General features: G+C 39.3%; 1 protein-coding gene across 1 annotated transcript in view; it reads right to left on the bottom strand.

Annotated features, from left to right (window-relative positions):
- Positions 1 to 255: 255 nt before the first annotated feature.
- Positions 256 to 25,745, bottom strand: part of prkcea (protein kinase C, epsilon a) — a 41,173-nt gene continuing 15,683 nt past the window's right edge. Inside the window, exons 2-15 of the mRNA XM_042397244.1 lie at positions 20,356 to 20,419; positions 14,517 to 14,682; positions 14,362 to 14,396; positions 12,666 to 12,754; positions 12,202 to 12,331; positions 11,018 to 11,160; positions 9,840 to 9,942; positions 9,049 to 9,254; positions 7,441 to 7,614; positions 7,163 to 7,317; positions 6,708 to 6,846; positions 5,964 to 6,152; positions 3,716 to 3,862; positions 256 to 2,265 (exon numbers count right to left, since the gene is read on the bottom strand). Of these exons, the coding sequence (XP_042253178.1) occupies positions 2,116 to 2,265; positions 3,716 to 3,862; positions 5,964 to 6,152; positions 6,708 to 6,846; positions 7,163 to 7,317; positions 7,441 to 7,614; positions 9,049 to 9,254; positions 9,840 to 9,942; positions 11,018 to 11,160; positions 12,202 to 12,331; positions 12,666 to 12,754; positions 14,362 to 14,396; positions 14,517 to 14,682; positions 20,356 to 20,419 (1,890 nt within the window). The 3' untranslated portion in view covers positions 256 to 2,115. The remainder of the gene's footprint in view (positions 2,266 to 3,715; positions 3,863 to 5,963; positions 6,153 to 6,707; positions 6,847 to 7,162; positions 7,318 to 7,440; positions 7,615 to 9,048; positions 9,255 to 9,839; positions 9,943 to 11,017; positions 11,161 to 12,201; positions 12,332 to 12,665; positions 12,755 to 14,361; positions 14,397 to 14,516; positions 14,683 to 20,355; positions 20,420 to 25,745) is intronic.

Genomic DNA, 25,745 nt, shown 5'->3' on the forward strand with positions numbered 1-25,745 from the left:
ATTCATCTGCATGTGCATCGTCTACAGGCCTTCAAAACTGTGCATGATGATAGGTCAGCTGGCCAGGAAAAGCATCATCCTCCCCTCCCCTTCTTCCCCTCCCCTCTCTCTCTCCACTCCACCCTCTCCATACCTCTTCTGCTTCTCTCGCACAAACTGTCAAACATCCCACAGGTCTGCCTCTGAACAGCAGGTGAGAATCGATAAAAAACCTCCAAAAAAAGAAAGGAAAGAAGACACAGCAGAGTCTTGGAGTGATGTAGACAGCTCAGTGTTTTATTGGAATCAGACCAGACAGGACTAGCCCGGCTGTTGCACTACATTTTGGCACAGAGTAAGATAGTGTGACCAGGAACAGCCCTACCCCTGGGTGCACAAAGCTTCACTACACACCGACTCTACTGCACACAGAGCAACCAGCTCGCCTTCACTGTACAGTACATGCGACAACAGTCCTTCTGTGTGTGCATGTGTGAAATACAGAGAGAGAGAGAGAGAGAGAGAGAGAGAGAGAAGTGGGAGGAGGCAAAGAGGAGAGTCTGTATATGCTGTTTTGTGTGTGTGTGTGTGTGTGTGTGTGTGCGTGTGTGTGTGTGTGTGCGTGTGTGCGTGTGTGTTTGAAATGAGAGGTAATTCAGCTGCTGGTTCTCCACATTTCTTTTCACCCGGCTGTAACAGACCTATAATAGTATAGTTATAGTATTATACACAAAGGTTTCCTCCAGATACACTTTACAATAATAATAATTATAATAAAAAAGAGAGAGAGAAAGAGAGCAATAAGAAAGAAAAGCCATTCTTGAAAAAAGCAAGTCAGAAAAAGCAAGTGGTTTTGGCTGTGAGTGAGACGGCTGGTGGAGGAGGGAAAGGGGACTCGGTGTTTTGAGAAGGGAAGGAAAAAGAGGGGCTGAAAACACTGATGGTAACTATAGAAACAGAAATGCTGTAGACAAAAAGTCACAAAAAAACATGCATTCACACACACACACACACACACCCACACACACACACACTGAAATGTACATTCACGACCCGAAAAAAACCCAAAAAAAAACGCCCATGGGCCAGCACATTCACACCGGCAGGACAGACGCGGATGCGACGGCTGAAACTAGCAGATGGATGAAATAGCTGGAGACCGGGCTTTTTCACTGCTACACAGGCCGCCCTGTAACACTCTGCTCCACATAATTAGTTCAATAGCCTGTAACTTGTAAGCTCGACATTCACTTTATACGCACGAATACAGAAAAAGGTGACAGAAAGTGAGTGAGTGAGTGAGTGTGCTTGTGTCGGACGATGAGAGCAAAACAGAGAACAGATTTCAATCATACAACAATCCAACAACAACAAAAAAAAACACATTTTGAGGAGAAAAAAAAAAAAAAAAGACAAAAATAACACATGAACAAACAAAAACCGTAAAATATATAGATAGTCAGGGTATTGCACAAAGGGTATTTGGCCCTAACTGGTCCACAATAAGGACAGTATAACACAGGTAGGGTGCTTGTCCATGCGCCACGACTCTCCTTTACTAGCAGACAATACCAACACAATACAGCCACTCAACACAGGCTATATACAGGTCTCTGCACCCGGCACCCACAGTCCACATGTGTACAGGTGCCGGGTAGAGAAGCAGTGTAAGTGTGTGTATGTGTGTGTGTGTGTGTATTTGGTTGTCAGAGCATGTGCAGTGAGCTGCATGTGCGAGTAAAACTTGGGATTGTCATGTGTGTGTGTGTTTTTTTTGTGTGTTAATCAGCATTAAAAGTGTGCACGTGGGAATGTGTGTGAGAGTGTGAGAGCGATGTGCAGGTGTGTATATTCATATTCATATTTATATTTATATTCATATTCATAGTCATAGTCATAATAAACTCAGGCAACAAGAACAACACAATGCAAGTAAAGAATATTCCAAAAGTAACAACAACCAATAGCTTCAAAGTAAAGGAGTGTGTGTGTGCGTGTGTGTGCGTGTGTGTGTTTTGTAAAGGGACTTATGGTTCTACACGTGTATGAGTGTCAGCATGTGTGCGTACGTGCGTGGCAGATTTAGTGTTGTTGGATCAGAGTGTGTGTGTGTGCGTGTGTGTGTGTGTGTGTGTGTTAGGTCTGCGTCTCCTCAGGGGCGCAGTAGGAGAAGTCCTTGAACTCCTCCTGGTTGATCTGTCGGATGATGGCCTCATCCGTGGGCGTCAACACGGGGTCCTCCTTGGTGAAGTCCTGGTCAAAGTTATTCACATCTCGCTTGGTCTTCTGCAGAGGCGCGTGCACACACACACACATACACACAAACAGAGAGAATGAGGTAAGGATGTCAGACGTAGAAACGCTGATACAATCAAGTAAAAGTGACATTAGAGCGACACCTTCTGACCACTGACACTAACTGCCGTTTTTTTGTACATGCTTGTCTTGCTATGAGGATAACATCCTGTGCACACTTTTATCTGCATGTGTGGGGTTTACAAGATAAATCTCTGTGTTATGAGATGATTAACAGGATAGGAAAGCAGAAAAATATACTTCTGCTACACAAAATTATTAATTATTGTTGCTCTTCCTTCTTTTTGGTGATGTACTGAATCATTTTAATTTCTCAGACCTAGGGCTGGGTGTCTTTTGAACTTTTTTTTTCCAAACATATTTTTCTTTAAAAAACATTTTTTATGCCTAAAAGAATAAGCGAAACTTCCCAAACGCATCAGTGGCTTTGTTTTAACACACAGCAGCCAATCAAGAACTAGAAAGAACAAGAAAATCTGTATTTAAATGAGACCAAAGAATACACAAACATGACCTATCTGACCAAGCGTTCAACACCAACTTTCCATACCTGTGGACACATTTCAGTCAGATTCAACACTCAGGTCTACTCAGACCACAGAAAACGTTCAAACAAGTCAATCTAAGCGAGGAAAATGACTTATGCGACTTGCAATAATGAGCAAGTAGACACTGCTTTGTTTTAAGGGATCACAAGCCAACAAATTATGCAATCAAGGCTCATTATTTGGGGTTTTTACTTTACTTTTGAAGCCATGGAGGTGGCACACACATTCATGTCCCTCTCAGCATGAATTGTAGTAACTTTGACTCCAAAACCTTTCATCTAGCACCATCATCAGGTCAAGAATCTCAGTTCAGGAGTAAACTACGATCATCAGCATGTTAGCATGTTAGCAATCTCACAGAGCCGCTAGCATGGCTGGAAACTCTTGTTTATTCAAATCTGTGTAAAAATTGGGGTCTAAAACTTCATAACACAAAAATCTGGATGAAAATCAGGTCATAAATATACCATCTGAAGTGCAAAGACTATTTAAATATTACTGGGGTTTTTATTTGAATTTTCTCTTTTTTTGTAGCTGCTTTGTATTTTCTATCACTAGAAGCATTTTCTGAGCTGTCCTCACCACCAGAGGACGTCGTTTAACTGTGAACTGCAGTGAGAAGCGTCCTCTTAGTAGTGTTTTACAACTTTTGGGTGTGTGGAGAATATAATCTCAGGGAAAATCAGCTAGTTTTTCCAGTGAAAACCGGTTAATACACGGAGTAAATGAAAGCCAATTACAGTTTGTATATAAAATAGTCACACTAGATCCTTGCAGCAACAGTTTTTTTTCATGTTTGCAGTTCCTCTTGAGATGTAAAACATTAGTGTGCACTTGTGTGTGTGTGTGTGTGTGTGTGGGTTTTTTCTTACAATTCGGGGTTTAAAGGGTGGTTTGACTTTTCTCTGCTCCAGCAGGACCCAGTCGATCTCTCTGAAGAAGGGATGGGTCTTGATGGCCTCCTCACAGCCCTGGCTCACCACGCAGCCCAGACGCTTGGCCGGGTTCTTGGTCATGAACTACACACAAACACAATCACACACACACACACACATTATACACACTCTTGATTTGAAATGATACCGTCTGGAGACCAGCCCCTTTAAGACGCTTAGCTGCGGTTTCATCCGTGAAATGACGAGGACATAAACAGAGCGAGGGGTTGAGCAAAAAGCATTTCAGTGCTAATAATAGAGCAGAGGCATTAATGGCTCTGTCGATGGCACAGACAAAGAGGCGTAGCGGCAGAGTGATGAAACAGGTCAGCAGAGTGCTGGTGTTATTTACTGCGACTGAAAGCTGTGTCGCTTTTGTTCTGTTGTCTGCTCAGTATTGTAGGAGCACTTTGTGATCTACTGCAGTTTTATGATCACATTGTTATTACTTTAACCTCTCTGAATGACTTTTTTTTATTTTTTTTTTTATTCTTCTCAGTGTCACAGTAAAGTGCATTGTAACACACTCTGCGTTAAGTGCACTTTGAATGAGTTTGATTCGAGCGTGTGCGGCTCAGAGGATGGAAACATGAATGATAGTGTGACAACAATGACGAGGAGAGCACAAGAGAAAAATAAATACCTAAAACTCTAGAGTGAAACGTTTTACATAAAGTGAAATCTTTTCAAAGTTCAGTTTTGGAGACCACAGACTTCCATTTTATAAAGTAGAAAGATTAAATCTGGTCGAAAAGTGAGCTTTTTAGATAAGTTACATATAAAAGTAGTTTAAACAGCATCTTAATTACAATATTTCAACATTAAAATCTAGTTATATTAACTCTGTTGAAACAACAGCTATATATAATATATCCCCAGTTCGTGCCTCTCATGTATCACCATTACATTTGAGTCCCAGTGCTAAGCAAACGATAAATACTCAGCAATCTTTTGAAAAACCCAGACAGTTTTTCAGGAGGTATTTCCAGAATCCTCACAGACTTGTCAAACCATCTGGATGAAAAAAATACTCTGTGCACGCCACATTAAAAAATATTTTAACCCATTTTTCCAGTTACAACTTTGTTTCCTTATTCAAACCAAGATCAAAGCAGGAAGTTACATCTGTTTGTTCAATTTGTACACGAACCAAACGTAAATGCTTTTACTATCACTTATATTTGTCTATATTGATGTTAATTTAATTATCTCATATTTTAAAACTAAATAACACATTAAACACATTACATTACATGTTCTTGTGTTGTACAAAATAAGCAAGAAGATATGTAATTTCCACCTTCCTGGAGAGGAAATAGAGTGTCAATGAAAAATATGAATCAAGAGATGAAATATTTTTAATCCACATGGTTGGAAAAGTCTTTGAGAATTTGGAAATATGCTCAGAAAAGCTTTAAGTTGTTGTTAAACAACTTTGTGGGTTTTTCAATAATAATAATAATAACAATAATTTATTTACAACACATTTCAAGCATAAGTACAAAGTACTTTCCTGATTAAAATGATTTACAGAATAAAAATAATAAAACACCTTCTGTATGACAGACAAGAAACAGGAACATTATATTTATATTATATCAAGCAGCTCTGAGTCCTTCCATCAAACAGATGATGAAAATGAAAATAAAGCAGATAAAATGTAAGTAAGAGAAATAACCTCATATATAAACAAATAATGATAGCCAGGTATTTATTTTTCAGAATTACCCTTGACCGGGAATGTAATGGTAATAAATGAGAGGCACAAACTGGGGCTATATGTAACCAATATGTCAAAAAAACAAAAAAATTTAGCCCAGTTTTATCACATCACACCTCAAAACCAACAAATAAATGACATTTTGAGGTTTTAACCTCACAGAAAGATTTAGATTACGATGGATGTATGTTCTGGTGGAAACATCTCAATTGTATCTGCATAAGAAATAAAAAAGCAAAAAAAGTTTATTTGTTTATTTGTTATTTAGTTAATTTACTGTAAATTCTCCGATTGGGACTAAATCAACAGAATTCAGTTATGGTCAAATTAAACTACTCTTAGTTTTTTCTGTGGCTTCAAGCAGCAGCGAGAATCACCGCTGAGGATGACATGAACTCAAACTCAAATAATCAAATAAATAAAATAGGTAAAAGAGGTGCATCATGGGGGATAAACAACACTCACTGCTCGAAGGATAGAAACAGCCTCTTTGCTGAGCCAGACAGGGTAGAGGACGTCGTCATGGAGAATCGACTCAAACAAGTCGTCTTCATTATCAGCTTCGAACGGAGGCTGTCCGGCCATCATTTCATACATCAGCACCCCCAGGGCCCACCAGTCCACAGAGGCTCCGTACTCCAGCTCCTGCAGGATCTGAATTCAACAAACATGACACGGTTCAACACGGAGGACAGACAGTATTTGAACAACAACCTCCAACACAGGTCCACTGGTACAAAGGATATCTACAGTTTCCCAGTCTACAGTCCACTGATGACCATCACACAGGAAATTAAACGCCTCTTTCTCCTGCCTGTCCGCCCAGATTAGTAAATATTGATTACAGCAGTGATGGAAGACCTGAAATTATGAATTAATAAAACTGGGATGGCAAAATCCAAAGAGTCCCAAACTTGCAGGGAAAAGAACTGCATTAATTTACTTTTACATACTGAAAGTGAAGAAATGCAGGCAGTGAAATTAGTAAAAGTACAGTTTAATTCTGCTGTTGGGTAAAACATTTTCTCTCCGTCTATTATTGTGGGAATTGTCATATTTTCAGGTCTATTAAAAAGAGAAAAGAAAAGAAAAAAGGATGGAAAATAGGAAGAAAAGTAGAAAAATAGGGGGAAAAAGCTTCCATAAGTTTCTCTAAAATGGTTTAGATTCATGTATAAAAGTCCCAGCGTCGTCGAGCCGACACCTCACCTCGGGGGCGATGTAGTCGGGCGTGCCGCAGAAGGTCGTGGTGGTCACTCCGTTCATGATGCCTTCTTTGCACATGCCGAAGTCGGCCAGCTTACAGTGGCCTTCTGCATCCAACAGGATGTTATCCAGCTTCAGATCCCTGAGAGACAAAGACATAGACAGACAAGAATTAGCACCATCTGGTTTCCACAACAGTCGGGCTCACTGGGAGAAGTGAGCGTGCGATGTAGAAAAACATGAGAGCCACCACGTAATGCGATGAAGGTGTGAAACATGTTGTCATACACATTCTCTGAATCATTTGTGAAATTCCCTAATATTCCTTTCTATCGGGAGCACACCTCTAGGACAGGATAAATCCAGTTCAAAGTGTGTTTTTATCAGTTTTCCAACAACAGTTTAAGTTGTTGGTGGCAAAAAACAAAACAAAATGAGTTGGTGTTGGGTGGGTTTACCTGTAAATGACTCCGTTACGGTGCAGGAACATGAGGGCTGAGGTGACTTCGGCAGCGTAGAAACGAGAGCGAGGCTCATCAAACTTCCTGGATCTCTGAATCTGGAACATCAGGTCTCCTCCGTTCACATATTCCATTACAAAGAACAAACGGTCCTGGAGAGAGAGAGACACAAGTTTGAGACAGAGAAGACAAAGATGCTGATAGACTATCAAATATCTGTGTGTGTGTGTGTGTGTGTGTGTGTGTGTGTGTGTGTGTGTGTGTTGTGGTCCTACTCGTGTCTGGAAGCAGCAGTAGAGCTGGGTGAGGTAGGGGTGTCGGCGGGCGAGGGCCAGGATGCGCTTCTCGGTCATGGTGCAGTCAACGTCGTCGTCCTGCAGGATCACGTCCTTCTTCAGCACTTTGACGGCATAAACCTCCTCCGTCCCCTTCAGCTCCGCCAGCATCACCTGGAGACGGGAAGGAGGGGGAAGTTAACAAACTTTCCAAAAAGATGAACAAACAGACTTCAACTTTAAAAAAAGGATCCATACACTGAAAAAATGGTAAAACACAGACGTTGGGTGAAAAAAAACAAATATATAATCTCAACTCCACACTGTGATGATTCTAATATTAATGATTTTCCACCTGAACAAACTTTTAATAAGTGAATTCCTCATATGTGAAAATGTTTTCATTACCAAGACAAAAAGCATGAACTGAACTTTAACATCTGTACTCTACAATCAGCTTTATTATGATTCTTAAACTAAAGGTTTAGGAAGAGTCGACAGATGTGAATCACATCTGTGAATGTTTACATTGCAACACATGAGATAGAAATACTTTTTCTTACTATTGTTGCAGTTTACATTTTATTATGGGTAAAGAGGATATGGAGCCTTTCAAAAAATCTTATCATCTAATTTTTATAACTACATAAAGTGTGAAATCAAAATTAAAAATCATTGTTAAGTCAGGGGATACCTGCTTATTTTTCTGAGCTACTCAGCTGTGATGATAATATGAAAAACACAATGAAATGCTGCATTTTGTTTACAATGTAAATTATAACATGGTCAATTTTTTATTCTCTTTAAAGCAGCAAGAACTGATTTTAGAGAAGCTGTAAACATAACATTAAAACTTCATCACCTTATAGTGTTGATATTACAGACATGTTAGTGAACAAATCAGCACGCAGCAACATTAGCATTAATTTGGAGTCTCATATTTATACTCCTTTTAGCTTTGTTTTGATCTCCGCTAACTTCTGAGAGGAGTATCTGGCTCTTTAGGTGTTAAATTCTCAACTGTGTTCAACATATAGTTGCTAACTTTATCTGTCTGCCGTTTGGTGCTCAGCAGGTAGCATTGAGTCACTTTTTCAAAGCTTCTTTGCTTAGAAAAGCTGCTGGAAATGAGTTTAGTTAGAGCGGTGAGAGTGAACAAGTAAAGTCGCCAAAACAACGAGCTGAAGGACGCCTAAAATCTCTAAAATAGAGTTGAGGGCAACTGCAGAGTCAGGTGCTAATTCTCTGTGGGTTTGTCACTACGAGTAACACTTTTTACATTATACATAGTCATTTGATGCATTGTTGATGAAAAAAAGTATTGATTAGTGCAGCTTTAGTGTTAACCACAACCGCACATGAGACAGCTCAATATTTTCATTGCTTTTTGTGAATGTTAACAACTAAAAAAAGTTGTAAAGTAGCAAGAAGACTGGTTTATAGCTTGGTATTATATGTAACGTGTCTTATATTCCCTCACTTAATAATAATTCAGCAGTTATCAATTATTGGGAACCCTGGTGAACACTGCGTTAAAAGAAATTATAAACATAATGAGCAATACACAAATAAACATCCCCCTCAAACGCCTCGTCTGCGCCGTCGCACCTTGCCGAAGCTGCCTTTGCCGAGAACTTTGATAAAGTTGAAGTCCTTGAGGCTCCTCCTCTGGCTCTGTCCGTTCTCCCTGACTCCCGAGGAGGAGGAGGAGGAAGAGGAGGTGGTGGAGTTGGAGGAAGAAGAGGAGGAGGAGTGTTGGGGTCCCTGCTGGTCCAGTGACAGCGTGTCCTGCAGGCGATCTAACTGTGCCAAGTCTGTGGGTGTCAGAAGCGGATCAGACATCAGTGAAACAGCCTGACTGCTTTTTTTCCTGTCAGCGTTACACTCGTTATGCAAAAAAAAAAAGATTTTCTTGCTGATTACTTTTCTATTAAACTTTAAAAAGTGAAAATCGCATCCTCTGTTAAAACCTGGAATGAGTCAGTTACATTTATATCTGACCGGGGTGATTTAATAGCAGCGGTGACCGGCGTTAAAATAAAAATGGGAATCCTTCCACGCAGTGAAAGTTAACTTTTAATTTCTCAGCTTGCAAAGTGTGAGAAGATGACTAACTGTGACAGCCAAATGGTGGTGGGCAGCGGACTATAATTCTTAGATAATTCAAGTTCAGTCTTACATCTTCAGTACACGGACAATAACACATTTAACTACTTATTTTTAAAAAAGGAGCAACAATATTATCACTGAAATCAAAATACTACCCCTTACTGGTAAAATTAACATATTAAAACCACATGCTGATAAGAACTCATCTCAAAAGGCTTTGAAATATCTGCGTGTTTGTGTCAAATTTGTGTTTTTTTAATCGTGTGAGTGTGTGTTGTGTTCAATGTTACCCTGCTGCGAGGGGGAGGTGGGGACAGCTGGCTGGCTGAAGCTGTTGTCCTCAGTCTGAGAGAGCTCAGGAGGAGACTGGGGAGGGTCCTGCCCTGGAGTCAACTGTAGAGAGAGAGAGACAACATTTATCATTCCTCTTAACTTCAGTCATGAGTCGGGGAGCCTTGAGGTGAATCTCAAGTTTCTCAGCTGGAGCGTGTGACTTTATTTTTTTCCCCGTGCATCATCGTCCACAAAAAAAAACAGAAAAGCCTGAGCTGGCTAAATATTTTTTGGAAACCTCGCCTTTAAGGCTGCAACTAACGATTATTTTTAGTATCAATTAATCTGCTAATTATTTTCTTGACTAATTGTTTAATTGTTTTGTCCAAGAAAAGCATTAAATAGTCACATATGAGAAGCTGGAACCAGTTCATTGTTGGCATTTTTGCTTTAGAAAATTACCAAATTGATTAAATAGTTGACAATTTTCTGTTGATAAACATAATAATTTCTCAAATGAAAGTTTGGAAGTATTTTCAGCATCCTAAAGAGAGTTAAATGAGAAGATTGATACCACGCTCATCTTACTCTCAGCAAGAAAGCAAAGAAATATATTTCCCCAAATGTCAAACTACTCTTTTACTCTTTTAAAAATGTCAAACATTGGCAAACCACCTTTATTCAGTTATGCTACCTGGGCAGATGCACGAAGCTAAGACACTGATATATCCTATTAAAGGTTTGGCTTCTGTCTTATTACTTTTATCATGTCTTATTTACATTACTATGGACATGTCTCATATATTATTTGCATCTGTAATACATTGACTTCTAAATGCAGGATGACCCAGAATGTGCAGCCAAACACGGGCAGGTACCAGCGTCTAGACTGGAGTTTCTCATTATTCCAGAGGCTAGCGATGAAAAGGCATCAGTATTAATATTCAATATATCTAAAAACAAACCATCTGGGTTAGTAATGAAAAGAAGAGCTTCATAGCAATTTTAAAAAAAGGACTAAATCCACCTTCAAATATTAAAATTGTTGGACTGAATTGCTGAATCAGATTTGACAGGTACAGCTTGGTGCTTTCTGCTGTCATGTTTCAAATGTTGGAATAATACCTTAATAATGGAAGTGACTATGTTTGTGTGGGACCGAACATGCAGCGCCGCAGTGAGAACGACTGGTTACCTTCCTCCTGCGCTGTGCGGTGTTGGAGATCTTGTCAGGTGTGACTCCCAGGTCAGACAGGACCTTAGCGATTCCTCGGGCGTCCACACCACAGTTAGGAGCTACATTGGTCTCACACCGCCTGTGCACATTCATCTTACACACTGCGAGAACAAAAAAAAAACACACAAAAATGGTTCAGGTTAAACGTAAGAAAGCTGTCTGACTTTCTTTCTGGTATTTCACTTTGGAAAGGTTCAGCTTAGTCTCCAAAATTGATTTTGTGCACTATTTCATGACAAAACAGCAAAAATGTTCACTAAACCTGCATTAACTGAGTTTTTGGCCACTGAAACAAGTTGTGAACACAACAGAAATACAGTATCAACACCTTTTGATAAGCTGATATGTTGTTGTGAGCAAACAGTTGGTTATTTACACATCCAGCAGTTACAGATTGATATTATCGTTCATTTGGAGCTGTGTTCTTGTCCACCTGGTGAATGTAAGCCCAATATTCACTCTCTTTTAGCTCTGTGTTTGGTCTCAATCAACTCCTGAGGGAAATATCTGGCTCTTTAGCTGCTAAATGCTCCACTATGTTCACCAGCTAGTTGCCAACTGTGTCTGTTTGTCATTTGGTGCTGAGCAGGTAGTGTAAAGTGGGTTTTGGAGCTTTTTCACTAAAAGCAGCTGCCTGCTGTGTTAGAAAACTATGCTATGAGAGCACTGAGAGTGAACCAAAACGTTAAAGTTACAGTCGGATAGCAGAGCAGAAGAGTCACTAATAAGTCTCTGTATGTTCATCACTGCAGACGACACCTCTGACATTACACACTGTCATTTAATACATTGTTATTATAAAAAAAAAAAAATTATGGACGCTTTTAAGAAATCTTTTAGAGGAAAATCCTGGATCTGTTTCAAAAACTTCCGTCAGGTTTTTGAGATATAATGTATGTAAGAAACAAGCAGGACCAAAAACATCTTAGCGGAGATAAAAACTGCAATGAAAGTCATTTATCAATACAATTAATTGATAATAATAAACAATAACATAAAATGGTGCTACATTGTGCCTTTATAAACTAAATTAATATTTATATAAACATATTTTTTTTTACAGTACTTGTGTCCCTGAGCAGCTCTAAATGTCTCCCCCCCGTGAGATCAAACTGTAAATTCCCCACTGTACATGAACTCACCTTTGCACTGCAGGCCCTGCCTCATGAGTCCCCACAGCAGGGAGCCACAGTGGTCACAGAAGGTGGGAACCTTGTAGTTGTGGATACTGAACTTATGGGGCATGTTAACACTGAACCGCTGTGAACCCACCTACAGAGGGAGACACACACAAACACAACAAACACAACAAGCACACACACACACACACACAAACAGTGTTACAAAGAGGTCACTGTCGCATTATCGGAGGAATAATGCATCTGGCTGAAGTGTTAATACACAGTGTTCCCATGTTACCTTAAGAGACCCAGATTTATTAATGTAGAGGATGAGTATGACATGCAATAAACAGTTTATTAACAAATAATGAATGTTGAAGGGGACAAATTCGTCTGTATTTTTAAAAACTGAGCTGAAATCCCTTCATTTCCGCTCCATGTGTCTTTGGATGTTTGCGTGTGTGTGTGTGTGTGTGTGTGTGTACCTCCTCTGGTGTGTCCTCCTGCTTCTTCATCCCAGCACACTTGGTGATGATGAGCTCATGGCAGCGCTTGTGGACGACACACGTACACACTGGAAGCACAGCGTCAAGCATCAGGCATAAATTTAAGTCTAATAAAGTTTGGGACATCCAACATGTTAACAGCCTTCATCCAGTCAGGCAGCAACAGATTAACTAAATGCACTTTATCAAAACAAAGCTGAGTTTTGTTTTTTTTTAATGATGTGTCTATTTTTCCTAAACAGCAGATATGAAGAATAAATAAATTGATAACATCCAACCGACCAATCTTCTCTTCTCTAGCGATTGTGATGTAATACTGTTGCAGCTAGCGATGCATTGATCTGATTCGCTGGTTTAGTATCCGTGACAATACTGACCTTATTAAAGGGACTGTGTATCGGCCAGATGTGACCAACCTAAATTAAGTGTCAATATAAAAATGTAACGATGCGATTCTCTAAAACAATATAATTAAAATCTACAAAAGCCTAAAAAGAGTGTGTGTGTGTGTGTGTACCAACATCTCCATTTAAGTGTTAGTTGCAGCCTCACATACATATAGAAGAATGATCCCAACAAGATTAGAGTTTTAGTATTGAAATCTGTATCCAGAGACAAATTATGTGGTCCCTCGTTGTACCTTTTACATATTAAATCACCGTCACTAACATTCTGTCATCATTCATGTCCTTTACTAAACTTTCAAATATAAACTAGAAGAAAGAATGACACTGATGTGACTTGACCATGACTTCCAAAATGATCAGAATTATCAATATTTATATATTTATATATATCATAACCATTATAGAGGAAGCATAACCCACTCAGCAGACAAAATTCAAGCAAAATTCAGCAAAAACCTGGATTATATTTAATGCTGATGTTTTTTAACTAATCATTTCTACAGTGTGGTGAAAGTGTGGTTAAGGTTAGACGACTAAAAGTACGTGAGTGGTTAAGCCAACATAATTTGTTAGCGGTAACTATGCGGAAGTACTTTAAAGTGCCACCGACAGACCAGTTAGACGCTGGCTCCAATTTAAAAAGCGTCCACTTCCCTCTCAAAATGCTTAATTTTTTTCAACAAGTCATTATGGCCTAAATCATTAAATTCAGGCCATCTAATAAGTGTGCTGCTGGTCATTTTGGAAATGATTTCTCCGTTAAATAAGATTTGAAGACTCATAATAGGCTTTGATGTCTGCTGCGTGGGCGTTAATTGGCAGGTTGTGAGCCCTAATCCCCGGCGCTAAAGCTGAAAACATTAGATGCCCCATCCACCACACCCTTACCTCTCGCCATGTTACATAAACTGCACAACTTCCTGCATCTGCTCTGATCGCCAGCAACGGACGTACATTGTGTGTTCTGCAGAATTTGTCCGATATAACTGTAATTCTTTTTTTTGGAAGAATGAACATTTGCATCCACTGAAGGAGAAGAAACACATGCTAAGAATATGTACGACTGGGTTTTTAATACTGTTATGTATTCTTGTGGATGTCGGTGTAACACGGTGCATCTGTGGCTCTCGGCGATAGTGGCTCGCGACCAAATCACAGCTGTCATTCAGCAGCGTGTAGCCTAATCCCTCTTCTGTTCTAATGCTTAAATAATAGATGATGTGTAATGTTACTGGAGAAATTGGAGTCCGCCAGAGAAAAGTACTCACCCTGACACTGGTATCCCTGCTTCCCGAGCACGCCCCTATCAGATCACAAACACACAGGAGTCAGCGTTTCAATCAGGTCGATTTAACGTAACATCACAGCAGGTAAGGCGTGTCGGACATATGTGTGTGTGTGTGTTTGTGTAAGCGTTTCCTACCAGATAAAATCTCTGCAATGTGAGCAGTAGGTAGGTTGTCTCAGGTAGGTGGCCATGAACTTGTGTCCGTTGACTTGATGGACGCGTCTTCGGACCGCCCCCTGCCGCCGGCGAGGACCGATCCTCTCTCGAAACACTCGCTCCTCATTCTCATTGGTTCCTGAGGCTGGGGGGGGGGGGGGGAGGTGAACAAGACACAAGTTTATCAATCAAGAGAGAATCAAACCGAATAAGTTTTCGATGACACACATGACAGAGCTACGGATGCTTTATCACGCCCATCAGTTTTATTTCCTGAGATCGTTTGTACAAATAAGGACCATCTGCATCATGTTGCTCAAGATGTTTAATCATTCAACGGCCTCTCATTTTCCTTCCCCCACCCCTCCCTCCCTCCCTCTTTCTCACAAACACCCCGCACCTACCAGAGGCCTATGCATACGTACGTGTGCGTGCTATTTATACTTCCATGTGTGGGCACTAAAACGAAGGACAGCATATTAAAATACTCCTCCTCAGCTAGTGCCATCCAACCAGCCGTTCCCTTCCTCTCTGCATCTCCCCGGAAAGATAAACGCTTTCCGAGGGTAACCTTAAGACAAGAGAACCACCTCCACTCTCACTCCCACGCACACTCCTTCTCTCTGCGCTCCTGTCCTAGTTCTCCTTTCTTTCATTCTCCCTCTCCCTCTCCGTCTCTCTCCTGGGTGCGTTATAGATGTGGTTACTGCTGAGCCTCTCCAGAGTTCGATTACAGACAGGCTGTCTAGGGAATGTGTGTGTGTGTGTGTGTGTGCGCGTGTGTGTGAGAGAGAGAGTGAGAGATAGTGGGAGTGCATGTAAGTGGAAGTGTGTGTGTGTTTGTGTGATGGTGGTGTTGGTGAGACAGAGGGGAGAGACGGCTAAACAGGCCATTACTGGGATCACTTTGTTTTACATAATACATCATCCATCTGTCCAGGGGCCACACACACACACACACACACACACACACACACACACACACACACACAAACATCACACACACAAGCATAACAACAGTTAAGAGTGATTGTCGTGGAGACAGACGTACTCTGGACCCACTGAATGACCAACTGGGAGACAGCTGTCTAAAAACACACACACACACATATACGGACAAACAGACACAAACACACAGCGAATCAGCAGACAGTGAAGACAGAACAGAGACGAAGCAGAACTACAGATGGTGATATGAACAAATATGACATTATAAAAATGAATAACAATACAACTGCGGCAGTAATCCACTCAGAAAGTCTCCTCAAATACTGAATAAAATTGTACACAATTTTGTCCAGTAAACTTTTAAGTAGAGCTGCAACGATTAGTTGATTAATTGATTAGTTGTCAACTATTAAATTAATCGCCAAATATTTTGATAATTGATTAATTTTGAGTTGTTTTTTTTAAGAAAAAAATGTCCAAATCCTTTGGTTCCAGCTTCTTAAATGTGAATATTTTCTGGTTTCTTTAGTCTTCTATTGCAATAAACTGACAAAACTCAACATTTGAGGTTGCATCTTTGGGAAACAGTGATCGGCATGTTTCACCATTTTCTGACATTTTATAAACCGAACAAGTAATCGAGAAAATAACAGACAGATTAATCGATAATGAAAATAATTGTTAGTTGCAGCCATAATTATTATGGTTAAATAAAAATAAAACGAAACGAAAAAGAAAATGTTTCTGATAAAAAAAAAACAGCTGATACATGAAATGTTTTACGATTATTATTCTTTGGAGCTTTTTAAAAGGAGGATGCTCTTAAAAGAGCTGAGGTTGTGGTCAAGGTTGTAGCACTGAAAGGAAGTGAAGTGGCTCCTCAGATGTTGAATAAAATACATCTGTTGAATTAGATACAGGTAATGTTGAATAAGAATAAAACTAGAACTACATGAGGCAACATTTTCTGAAGATTTACAGTTGATTTAAGACATTTCAAATGTTTTAAAATTATGAACCTGCAGAGTTTCTGTAACGGCAGCAAAAACTGAAGATGAAGCTCTTAAAGAAATAGAAGCTGAGGTTGAAGCACTGAAAGGAGTTGAAGAGGCTCCTCAAAAGGTAATACTTTATTTTACAGGTCCTTTGATTTTATATTAATTTTTCTGAGTAATTTAGCAGGTATTTAACAGTTAACTTTTAGAACATTTTATAGAGAAAGTGGTTCAATTTGGTAGAAATTACGAGAAAAAAAACAGAAAAAGTGTAAAAAAAAAAGTTTTCAGTGTGTAGTTTTGTGTGTCAAACTACATACTAGCATGTTAGGTTGTTTCTTAAAACTATACAAACCAAACACTGGCTCTCTGGAGGGCCTTTTGTGTTTTTTTTACGAGTTTTGCAGCCACCGTAGGTTCTCCTAAACGCTTGGAAGCGGGAGGGTTATTCAGTTGGTCGCTAGATGCCACTAAATCTTACACATTAGTCCTTTCAATGCAAATTTGTAGAGATCAGAATTTTGCATTGAATGTGTGTCAATAATTGTTTTTAAAAATACAGTCCTTAAAGGTATTTAATCTGGATATATGGGTTTTTTATTGTATTGTTTTAAAATGTTTTATTCCCTTTTATCTATTTTATCTGTCACTGTCCTTCATCTGTTTTTATCTTGTTCTTATTTTATTTTTTATGTATTTTATTGGTTTTATTACATGTTTTATCTTTTATTGGAGTGCGTTAGTCTCAAACTGTTTTTAATGTTTACATTTGTTCTGCCTTATTATCAGCTTGTCAGTCATCTGTCGAGCACAAACATGTAGGAAAAGTGCTTTAAAAATAAAGTTTGATTGATTGATGAAGATGTTGCTTTTGAAAAATAAGAAGCTTTTCTTTAAAAATGTTTTTTTCCCAAAATTCTTATTCTGGCCACTGAAGTGCTCAATAATCATCTTTGAAGCTTTGAAGAGAATATTTTAACGGAAGAGAAAAGGATGGAGAAACAGGGTGCAGGGAAATCAGAAACAAAGACTGCAGATGGTCAGATTAGGTCAGATTATTGTTATTCACTTCCTGAAACCAACAGATGCAGAAGGATGGAAAGGAGAGGAGAAAAGAGGAAAAAAAAAACGTCCTTCCAGCCTCTGAAGCTGCATGCATACAACAGATTGCACCAGGGGAAAAAAATAAATAAATCTGCTAAAAATACCACCTCTTCCTCTAGTTCTCACCCTCCATCTCTCCATCCTTTACTCCTCTCCATCCCTCACGTCAGCACACACACACACACACACACACACCATTTGTTTTTATCAGCATACATTAACTTGACGAGCACTCAAGCCAGATGAACTCGGAGGAAGTTCAGGAGTGGGCGGAGAGTGGGTCGTGAGGTTACATCGGAGTGTCCAATCATCGATGAGGAGGGCAAGACACGGATGCCTGAGTCTGCATACGTGTGTGTGTGTAATCCATGGCTCAATCTCACCTACTATTTTAAGAATCTACTCCATTTCTCTTCGCTCTTTACTGCTCTCTTGATCCATCTACACACACAGAAACTATACTCTATTGTTATACTGCTGAGCTTTCTCTTCTGGACCCTCCTCTACACAGTCACACACACACACACACACACACACACACACACATACATATATGTGCACGCTTTCACTGGAAGGCAGAGGACTGTTTCTATTTATAACCAGGTGTGAAGATACACAGGTGCAGGTGAAAATCACTCTTATCAGGCGGCATGTGAGTGAGCGAGTGTTCCCGTCTGTGTGCGGAGAGGCTAATTGAGAGAGAGACGTTCCGCATGTTTCCACGATTAATCAATACAAACAAATAGAGGAGAAGGAAACATGGAACAAGATAGTGAAGAAAAATAAGTTCTACGAATCCTGTTGAGTAACTTTCTAGGAAAACAGGAAGGCCTGAGCCTTCATGTTTGACCTCATTTTTTTTTGTTATAGTAATCTTTCCATCTCACTCTGTGGCCTCTAGTTTCAAAGCAGCAGACTGGCAGTAATGGGCAACGCTGTATGTACAGTGTGTTATGTTAAAGCTGCAGTATCTCTAATGTTTGAAATGTGCTCCAAAGCGTATCTGGATGTGGAGAGGCGTTGTCAAAGGCTTCTGTGACCCAGGTTCATTGAACAGCCTGGCAGCAGTACAGAGATGTTTACTTCTCTTTGTTAAGGTCAAAATTGATCCATTTTTACATTTAAGAGGAATAATAACACTCTAAACACAACCGCCACCACTTTTCCTGACCCAGAATCTACAAAAATGGAAATATTTTTTTATTTTTGTGCAGCTGATACATATTTTTGTACATAGAGGGGTAAAATTTGACAAGTATTTATTAAAAAAACAGTCAAAAATCACTATTCAAAAATGTTGTTGCATTCTTCACATTCAATAACATTCGTTGACTTCTTGATGGCTGTTATGTTCTTCAGTTTTAGGTAACATATGACCATAATATAGTGTGATTGTGAATGTTTTTTCTCCGTAAACAAATAGAGTAAATCCTAAAGAATACACTCTCTCTGCTCTCTGACAGCTTAAGCAAGGATTAATCACCCATTAAAGGACACACATTATGCACATTTTACAGGTCTATATTTTTATTCTGGGGCTCTACTGGAATGCATTTACATGATTCCTCCTCTCAAACTCCTTATTTAACTAATACCGGCCCTTTATGCAGCCCCTCAGTTCAGCCTCAGTCTGAAACAGGCTATTTTAGCTCCTGTCTCTTTAAGGCCCCCCTCCTGATGAGCTGCTCTGTTCTGATTGGCTAGTTTCCAGACGTTGACTTTCTGCAGTTACATTAACAATAGTACAGTAGTAGGATTACACTCTTTTTTTCTTGTTCTTTGCACAAACTTCTCAAATACATCCGTACATGTTGGAGCCAAAATCTGATCCGAAACATAAAAGTGGACAACGCAAACAACCCATGCATCCTTTTATGGGCAGTTTATGGGTAGAAAAAACATCGCAAATGAAGTTCAGCTCAAGTTTTGGAACTTTGACGATGTTTAATACAGATATCTGACATCATAACAGTGTGTAAATAACACAAAATCACAAAAAGCATGATATGTCCCCTTAAATGACTGATAAGGTGACGAACCCAGAGAATTATCACCCACTCTTCAGTTCCCCTCAGTTCTATGTAGTGTTTCTCAGCTCGTTTAAACTTGTTTGGGTTTTACAGCCCACATCTTTGATGTTTTGGCTCACCCTCGCTGCTCTCTAATCAAACCCATTTCAAGCCACAGAAGGCAGCTGTTGCAAACTAAAAAGCTCTTATAGCCCAGTGAACACTCAGCACAAAAAAGGCAGACAGTTAGCAACTAGCTGGTGAACATAGTGGAGCATTTTGCTGCTATAGAGGCAGATATTTCCCTCAGGAGTTGGTGGAGACTAAAAACAGAGGTAAAAGGAGAATGAATCCTTGAAATAAATACTACTGTTGCTCTGCTCTGTCTGCTGGATGTGTAAATAGGCGACTGTTTGCTAAAAAGTTCACTACCTCGACTTAACAAACCATAATAAGTCAATATTGTGTTTACAGCTTTAAATAAGCCACAACACTAACTAAAAATTTGAGTTCTGTAGGTGAATATGATTTGTTTGTCTGGAGGCTGATGGATCTCAGATTTCATATGAAGTACGTTACACTGAGATGAGGTGATTTTAGTAGCTGAGACGGCTGATAGAGGAACAACCAACCAAAAGCCTGAGTGAATGCATGTGTGCTTTGATGTGTTTTTTTTTTTCTTTCTCTCGCCTTCTCTTTTGTTTTGTTTGTTTTTTTTTTGTGTTTTTTTTGTTGGTAAAAGAGTGTGTTGCATATTCTTACCCTCAGTGGAAGATCCAGACAAATCAATGACCACGTACACCTTCCCCTCTGGCTCCAAGTCAATCTGAACAGACAAAGAAAGCGAGAGAGAAAACAAGAGAGTAAAGCGGTGAGAAATAACACAGCTGAACAGTGAGTGCAGCGGGGGGGCTTTCCTCCAGCAAAACAAACACACCAGCGCACATGGAAGAGGTCATTATCTTCACCAGCGTTACACTCGCTTCATTATCAGCGTTAACATCACCATCTTCAGCATCACATCGTCACAGATCCCCCGTTTACACCTGGTATTAATGTGTTTTTAATGACATCTGACCACAGACTTTTGACTTTGCTTTTGCTCTTTTTCTCAATTCTGCACTTATGATTGGATTTTAATTTGCAGATTAGGCGGGCGGAGCTGGCGGATTTCTCCAGAAACAGGACGCCCCGAGACACGAAGGAAGCACCGGTGCTGTATGTGCTCTACTTCTTCTTCCTTTGCAGAGGAAGTCGTCCTCTCTAGCTTTTTTGCTGGACTCTCTTAAGCCAGCAGGAAGAGGTGAAGTTAGGAGAGATTCAACTTGCTAGGCGCTTTTTTCCCCCCATAAGAACGTGGTCTGTCCGATCGCAACGTGTTCAGCGTATATTTACAGCTGCATTCATATGTTTTTTTCCTTATTCAGATATACAGATACACGTTGCATGTTGATAGCAGGTGGAATTGAGGTCACTGCTGCTTCTACTAGTATCACCATCATCCTCATCTTTATTATCCATGTCATCACCTTCCCCACTATCATTACATCATCATCATCATCATCATCATCATCATCATCATGCTTTGTTGTCAACTTCAACTCAACTGCATTGTTGCTGCACAGAATCACTGCTAGCTTAATTCTAATTGTTCACACATGTGCAGTGTTTCCCCTTGATTTTTTTTTTCAGGCTTGGTGGTACGTACCGAAAAAACCCTAAAGAGACGAGGCACTCAACATCGCATCAAGAGTTTCCAAGGCAACGACACTCACTTGACTCACGTTTCTGAACAGCGCCGCACAGAGGCTCCCAAACGCAAATGATTATTGATTTCTGAATGAATGGATATTTGGCGTTATTTTTGGCGTTAAAGAAAAGATTTTCTTGGTCCGGTGGCCAACCAGGCCTGTATAATTATAGGGGAAACACTGCATGTGAGTCATATATTTATGTTTTATCTATCTATTTTTTTATATGTGGATACAATTCATGATACCAAATTGGGCTGCAACTAACGATTCTTTTCATTATCGATTAATCTGTTGATTATCTTCTTGATTAATCAATTAATTGTTCGGTCTATAAAACATCAGAAAACAGCAGGGAACCAAAAAAAAATCCATCCCAGTTTAACAGAGCCTGAGGTGACGTCTTCAAATATCTTGTTTTGTCCAACCAACAGTCCAAAGATATTCAGTTTACAATTATATAAAACAGAGAAAAGCAGCAATTCCTCACATTGGAGGAGTTGGAACCAGAGAATTTTGGCATTTTTTTTTGTTAAAAAATGACTGAAAATGATGAATCTACTGTCAAAATAGTCGCTGATTTATTTTCAGTCGACCGATAAATCATTGTAGTTCTAATACCAAATACTAATTCATATGCACAAATGACTCCCTGTACACACATTTATAGACAGAGGATTTTGGAAGTGCGAGCAGAAATCCAGCAGCAGCACATTTTTGTCTCGTCTCGCAGCTTGTTTGAGCAGGAAACAGGCCGGCAGGAGGAGATCATTTTCATACAGACATTACTAAGGTATGACATTAACTTTCTGCATGTCATCAAAGTTGATATTATTAACCACAGCGCCGATAAAACGCTTTAGGACTGCAAAATAAATTTAATAAGATACTAAATATATGAGATATTGTGTTGGCTGAATCCTTCCTTGACAAAATGTTCTGGTGCTGTGAAGAGTTTACAGCCAGCAAATTTGCAGCATTGCATGTTGGACAAAGTAAAGCTTGCGGAGTCTCATCCAAACCTCGTATTTTTTTAGAACACCACTGAGGCCGATCCTCTCTGTCAACAGACTGTAAAATGGTAAGAAATGAAATGTCCGTTCTTACACTCAGGGACGTTAAAAGTTGCCAAAAACACAAGACTAGGCGTTGGAAGATAACTGAAGAAGCAAAGCTGCTGAAATAGGGAATGATGTCACTACTTGATATACAGCACCTGTGTCATAATCCATTAATCCTCTACATACAGGACATAAGTTACATAAAGTAAAACTGACTCAATACATCAAAAGCACAGCTGATTAAATCATCAAATGTCTCATTTATATATACACACACACACATATATATATATGAATATTCTGTGGTTAAAGACAGTTTAAATTACAAATCGTAATGAGTCCTTTCGTCACTCTGTGTGAGCAGGTGTCTTCAAGATGGAGGCTATTTCATTCTGGGAAACTTCTTAATGCACGCCGAGTAAAAATAAATGTTCCTGCTCAAGCATCACAAGATCAGCAAACATACAATCTGCATACACGCAGACTGATTCAACAAAATAATGACATCACCACCCTCCGATATATGTGCAATTACAGAGATTAGAGAGAGTGCAACAGAGAGCGCTAGAGAGACGGGCGACACAGGAAGAGAGAGACCGAGAGAGTGCAAGAGAGAGAGAGAGAGAGAGAGAGAGAGAGAGAGAGAGAGAGAGAGAGAGTGAGAAAGAGAGGTTTAAATCCTTAGTTAAGCTCTGGGACAGCAGCAGATCCTCTTATGCAACAGACAGACTCACACACACAGCCAACAACACACACACACACACACACACACACACATACGTGGCCATGCATTGCTGAACATGAGACACAAAGATTGCACACAAACAAATGTGAAACAGCAAAATACCATACTTCCCACCCACCTCCCCCTCCCCCTCCTCCCCCCCTCCTCTACTCCACCCCACCCACCATCAGATACACTGCGTGCATAACATGCAGCTACAGCAGCGAAGGCACAACATCATGTGGGAATTTACAGCATTGTGATCCAAAGGACATATGGAACCTCGGGCAAACGCGGTGAACTTACTTCTGATATCAGATTGTTTACGAGCCAGAAACAAATAAGAGAAGCAACATAACGCCGGTGTAATTAGTCAGTTATCGTCTAGAAACGGATTATTTAGATTTAGATATACAAACTAACACAATTTAGAGAACTGAGGTGAGAAAAGGCTGCAGGTTGGAACCAAATCAAAGAAACAAATATAATAAAAAGAACATGAACACTCTTTAACAGGTTGGATAAATCTTATGAATGTGAGGAAAAAGTCTGAGCTGAAATTAAAATTACAGAGAGAAAAAATCATGTCATGTGAGTGTCTGTTTGGAAATGTGTCCCTTAAAAATAATGACAAGGACCAATTTTTCTGGGAAGAAGAAACAATGTGTGGACTCATGTTTTTTTCAATTTTTGCCTGGTTATGTTCCCTTAACAGAATAAATAAAATGCTACCGGCTTTATTCTCCTTTGTGGTTTAGAAGTCTAAAGTTGGCAACACACGTTAAGAAAGAAGAAACATTAATTTAATTCATTCATCTTGTTTTATTTGATTATTTATTTCAGTCTGATTTATGCAAGTACAGAAATAAATGACAATAAACTAAATCTTGAATCTCCTGAAAACTGCTTTACAAATAAAAGTTACAGTTATTATAACATTTTTATTGTGTGATGACCATCAAGGAGTGTACTGTATCTGAAAGAAAATACAATAAAAGACACAGAGAGTGTCGTACATCTCATCCAGTGTCATTTTGTTGTGTGTATGACACATAACGACTGCCGGGATTTGTGACCTATAAACGCCATCGGATTCTTGATGTCTGCCCTTGAAAACCATGTGCTAATCCTCCAAAATGTAACCTCTTGCATAACAGAGCATCTCGGCGGGATTTTAGCTGAAAGATGTGATTTTGGAACAGAGCGGGAACAAACGGACGGCGCCGTGATCGACTTAGCGCTCTCGGGTCTGTCGCCGGTGGTTACGGGCCACTTGAGTTGTGAGGTGTCTTCAAGCTCGTTTTTTTTAACTACTACTTCACACTTGAGGATGAATTGGATCATGCCAGTGTTCAATATGATGCCAAAAAATCTGAAATCAGCACAGACTCTCAGTGTTTCACCAGAACTGTATCTTTGGCAGGATGGAAAATAATTTAATGGCAAAACAATCTACTAAAACCAATAATCCAGTGCATTATTTTAGATATATGTTCAAGAGGTAAAGCAGTTTTTTTATACTGCCACTACTAAAGCTGTTGACTACAACTGCATTATTTACATACTTGTGCAAATCTGTTAGAAGTTAGTTAGAAGAAAAATGCCACAGCACAGCACAGCATTGATTATCTAGTGTCACAGGCTGATGCGGTGGAACATTAGAGCTGAAACGTTTAGTCGATTAATCGATTGGTGAACAGGAACAGAAGATTCATCAGTTGCTGTTCATTTTAATATCTTTTTTTAAAATGTAAAAAATGCCACAAAGTAGTTGGTTTCAGCTTCTCAAATGTTGTGATTTGATGTTTTTCTTTGTCATACATGATAGTAAACTGATTATATTTGGAGTTTGGAACAAAACATTTGAAGATGTCACCTTTGACTTTGGGAAAGTATAACAAGCATTTTTCACTATTTTCACATTTTATAGACAAAACAATTAATCGATTAATTGAGAAAATAATAATCAGCCCTATGGAATATACAGAAAAACATCTATAAAGGCTTTGAATCCCCTTACAGGTTGGTGCAATCATGGTAAGTCAAATAATGAGATAATATCAAATCAGATCATATCTGAGAAGGTCAAAGTGTAGCTGCATTAAAAAAATATATTAAGAATCAGCAGTGATAGCGTCAGAAATCCTTATTAATCCTAAATAAACAGATGCTGATGTTAGCTATGCAGACATTTCTATGGTTACCGCTTTACTACAGTGTAGCCATGTATCCTAGCAACAGACGTTTCTATGGCTACAGCACTGCTGAACCTTTTTTTTTTTTTTTTGATGGGAGCCTGCAAAATACTGTAGCTGTAGCCGGTATATTATATAATAAAGGTATATATTATGTATATGTAAGTATTATATCCACAGACCTGACTGCAGGCAATTTTCAGTATTTAGTAGTTAATAGTTTCCACTGATAACGATTCACATTGAGGATTGTGTATTATTCTGACTAACAGGGACAGTGTTTGTTTCTCTGGAAAGATGCTGTTATGTTTTTCCAGTGTAATTTTTTAAATGCTTTAAGTGCCTCAAACGAAATTTTCTTCACCTCCATTTCACTTCAAGGTGACAGCAGACGTCTCAGTAATGGATATTTTCTAATCCT

The sequence above is a fragment of the Thunnus maccoyii genome, chromosome 20, assembly GCF_910596095.1.
Source record: "Thunnus maccoyii chromosome 20, fThuMac1.1, whole genome shotgun sequence".
In the NCBI taxonomy this organism is placed as follows: domain Eukaryota; kingdom Metazoa; phylum Chordata; class Actinopteri; order Scombriformes; family Scombridae; genus Thunnus; species Thunnus maccoyii.